Source organism: Cariama cristata, unplaced genomic scaffold (assembly GCF_000690535.1).
Source record: "Cariama cristata isolate BGI_N322 unplaced genomic scaffold, ASM69053v1 scaffold43967, whole genome shotgun sequence".
NCBI classification, from domain to species: domain Eukaryota; kingdom Metazoa; phylum Chordata; class Aves; order Cariamiformes; family Cariamidae; genus Cariama; species Cariama cristata.
Window position 1 is genome coordinate 13,643 of NW_009625763.1, and position 3,667 is coordinate 17,309.

Consider the following 3,667-nt stretch of genomic DNA (forward strand, 5'->3'; position numbering starts at 1 on the left):
AGGAATGACTTCACTGCTTTTTATTTGCACTCAATGACAAGAAATGTTTGTATTTTTTGCTACTTACCCTTGGGCTTCCTGAATTGAACGTATACTTCTTGTGCAATTCTTCTAATTTTTCCTTGATTTTTTTTGTCATAGCCTCATATCTTGCTGAAATGTCATTCCAGTTTTCCTGTTCTGATTTCAGAAGATTCTTGTACAAAAGCTCTGATGTTATTATGGATGTATTTTGCTTCCTTTTGGAAGGGATTTTTGTTCCTTCCTGCTAAGTAAGGAAAGACAACAATGGCTACAAGTCAGCACTCTGTACTCCAATATGAACATATTGAGGTAGTAATGGTATTTCCTGAGCTAAAGACCCAAAACCAACTTTGCATTATTACAGTAATACATGCCATTAAAAAGAAAAAACACAGTTGGAATAAGTTTTTCAATTCTTCCTGATCTTTTAGGGAGACGCTGTCAAATGTGCTTTACCCAACACATTTATTGAGAACTTCTTTTCAAAGTTTAAGGCACTATTAACGTATGCTCTTAATTGATTATATGTAAATATGTTTGTTCTTGTTCTAGAACTAGTTTTTAGTTCATTTTTAAGAAATTTTGTTAATTTTCATTCTTCAGAGGTGTTTTCTCATAATTTTCCTACCTTAAGAGTATCCTTTCTCATTTCCTTTCCTAGATAACAATGCCGCCCACACCTCTGCCCCTGCACCTAGGAGTCCTAGCAGCTTGTTCAGGTTCTTGCTCGACCTCCTCAAAAGTCTCTGTATAAATGTTGATAAGATGCAGAATGAAGTGAAGCAGTAAACTGATACGGTTTCTGCAACAACCAGGAGTAAGCTAAAGGATCTGGTTTTCCATGACCTATGAGCAGACTACTGGTACCTCATTGCCAACAAAGCTGTCTTCTCTTGTAAAAATATTAAAAGCGTGTTAAAAATGCTAGAACAATGCTACTTCTTTTTGCTTGTTGTAAAATCTCTTTTGATTGAATAATAAGCTTAACAATGTATACTTAACACTGCACAGATCACACAAAAGTTGCATTTTATAACATTCAATGTATTATGTGAATGTGTCTAAACTTAAAAAGCAGCATATACTTTTTACCCCATCCTCACTTTGCACCAAGAACTGCTGGTTTGTTCCTGGTTTGTCTTCACAAATGCCTAAGATGTAAGAGTCACATTTTAGAAGTAGACTTTGAAAGGAGGAGAAACTCTCTGCTCCAGTTACCAAACTCTCTATGAACATAAACCACATCATTCATCAGAGCACATGAGTGTTTCATACTGGTTCAGACCAATGGTCCCTCTAGCCTAGTACATCAAGTAAGAAGCACAAGTCAAAAAAAAACGTGAAAGCCCTTAAAGATTCTCTGGAGCAACTGTGTAATTGGTCAAGGCAAAGAAATTGCAGGATGTGTTAGTTGTACCACCCTCTCCCCACTCACTGCAAAAATTGTTCTAAGAAAACACCATTCCCCAAAACTGAAGCAACCAAACAGAAAGCCCACAGTGGACACAAATGGACTCAGGAAAGCGTAAGAATGGGATAAGCACAGAGGATATTCCTCAATAGGTATTCCCCCAGCCTTCAACGATTTTAACTCAGGAATTTCCTGAGCTGAATGTGGTTTCTGGATATTTAAAAAGTCTCTTTCATGCACATGAACTGTCTCCCGTCATACCTATGTAAAATTTTAGCATCCACAACTTATTTTGGCAAGGTCCACACTTTATGAACCTTTGATGATTCCCATCCTTTTTCCAACAGTTCCCATTGTATTTATTTTAAAATATTATAGAGCTAGTGGCCACAGTGTAGGTATATGTTAGAGCTACTGTACACCTCCCTGCCTGTGGAAAAAAGCAGTCTAGAAGAGCATCTAGAAAGATTTTGAGGATAGCAGAGGATCTCAGTGACAATCTGTTTGCAAATATTTGCTCCAAAGCAAACGGGCACAGCTTCCTTTCAGGTGAAAATCACCTGTTTATATCCTGGAACCTGCACTGTAGACCAGCATTTGTAACTGCGTTACTGAACTGCCAATGAATAAACAGGACTATGAATTCTCATCCATCAACACTTGATATGTTCTCCCTGAAACATTTGTTTACATCTCAGACACAGACCTAGGAACTGTTTACATTATGGTTAGAAATACGAGGGTTACAAGAAGACGATCTTCTGGTCACCTTTGAAGAAGCACTGTCAACTTGAAACAATTTTAGAACATCGGAGAACAGGTTTAAGATAAACCAAAACATCAACCTTTTTAAACAGTACTTGTGCATTATGCATGTAAATCCATTTACAGGTTATCATACTGCAGTAAACTTTTACAGTACCTTTAGCAAACTCTATTAGAAACAGACGAACAGAAGACCTGAAATTATTTTATACTATTTCTGACTCCACGTATGATACATTGCCACCTATTTACACAGTATTTACTTACAGAAATAAGCCCAACTACCTTTTAAAGTATAGTTTATCACATGTGAATACAATTATGAGAAGTTAATTGAGTATTTTAATATTTAATATGGTGCAAATCATGACTTAATGGTCAGCACAGAAAAAGTCAAGTTTTTTTGAGCCAGCTCACAATAGCTAAGTCTGGTGTCATCAGTACGGACACTTTGCCTCTATACTAGCTGATGTCTCCCTGCAGTTCTCCTGACACTTTACCTGAATCTTTCTGGAAGATATCAATTTTTTAAAAATTGCTGCACCAGAAGACCAACCAAAATGAAGCTTTACATTGAAACAGTATAGAAAAGTTGAACAATGGTATATATCTTTGAACATAACTGAAATTCTAGTATTTAACTGTTTCAAACCCTTTAGGAAAAGTGTGCTTCCTTGACATTTGAAAAATATGGATGGCTTCCTTAACATGTGCCAAGATGGTTGTTGACACTAAGCCTATACGTAAACAGCATACCTTGCAGGAAAAGAATCTCCACGGCAGGATGCTTCCAGATGCACATGTACTTCCTGAATAGTCCAGGATGTGGCATTTTGGGGGGTTTACTTTACTATAAAGACATATTGTTTGAAGATGGTAATGCTTAGAGTAGTATTTGATACTGAAGTTCAGCCCTTGGAGAAGATTTCGGAGTCCAACACATGATGTCCTAATCTTCATTTCTTGATAGTTAACCTGAAATTTCTGAAAATTCCAAACTGCTGATCATTTACACTGTGTACGTGAAATATACGTAAAATAAACTGCAGGTAGAAGTTTCTCTCTGTCAAAGAAATGAGATTGATTCATTAGGTAAATAAGATGAGAAGCAACAGTAAAACCTAAGCTGTTTTTTAACAACTGGTACACACAGCTTAGCTTGCCTATTAGCCTGCCAGGTTACTCCAACACGTTGTTCCTGACAGTTGAAAGTTTAACTCTAGTGAAATTATCCATGAAGAGAAAGGAAGGTGCAATTGTGCATGCTTAAATGTTTAAGAACCAAACACCGGGAAGGTTTGGGGAAGTTTTTCATCCCTTTATAAATATCATACAGCAACAAAATCACTTTATCTCAAGAGGGTAACCTGACAGTAAGAGCTGACCCCCCCTCGCAGGAGAACTGGCAGGTTTCCAGCTCTGCGGGCGAAACGACCCCTCATGTTTCGCCGCCTGCCGTCCCGTTCC

The 3,667-nt window shown here is 37.5% G+C and overlaps 1 protein-coding gene across 1 annotated transcript in view; it reads right to left on the reverse strand.

The window, feature by feature from the left end:
- Nucleotides 1-3,160, reverse strand: part of PREPL (prolyl endopeptidase-like) — a 16,640-nt gene extending 13,480 nt beyond the window's left edge. Inside the window, exons 1-2 of the mRNA XM_009703726.1 lie at nucleotides 2,957-3,160; nucleotides 68-268 (exon numbers count right to left, since the gene is read on the reverse strand). Of these exons, the coding sequence (XP_009702028.1) occupies nucleotides 68-268; nucleotides 2,957-3,160 (405 nt within the window). The remainder of the gene's footprint in view (nucleotides 1-67; nucleotides 269-2,956) is intronic.
- Nucleotides 3,161-3,667: the final 507 nt, after the last annotated feature.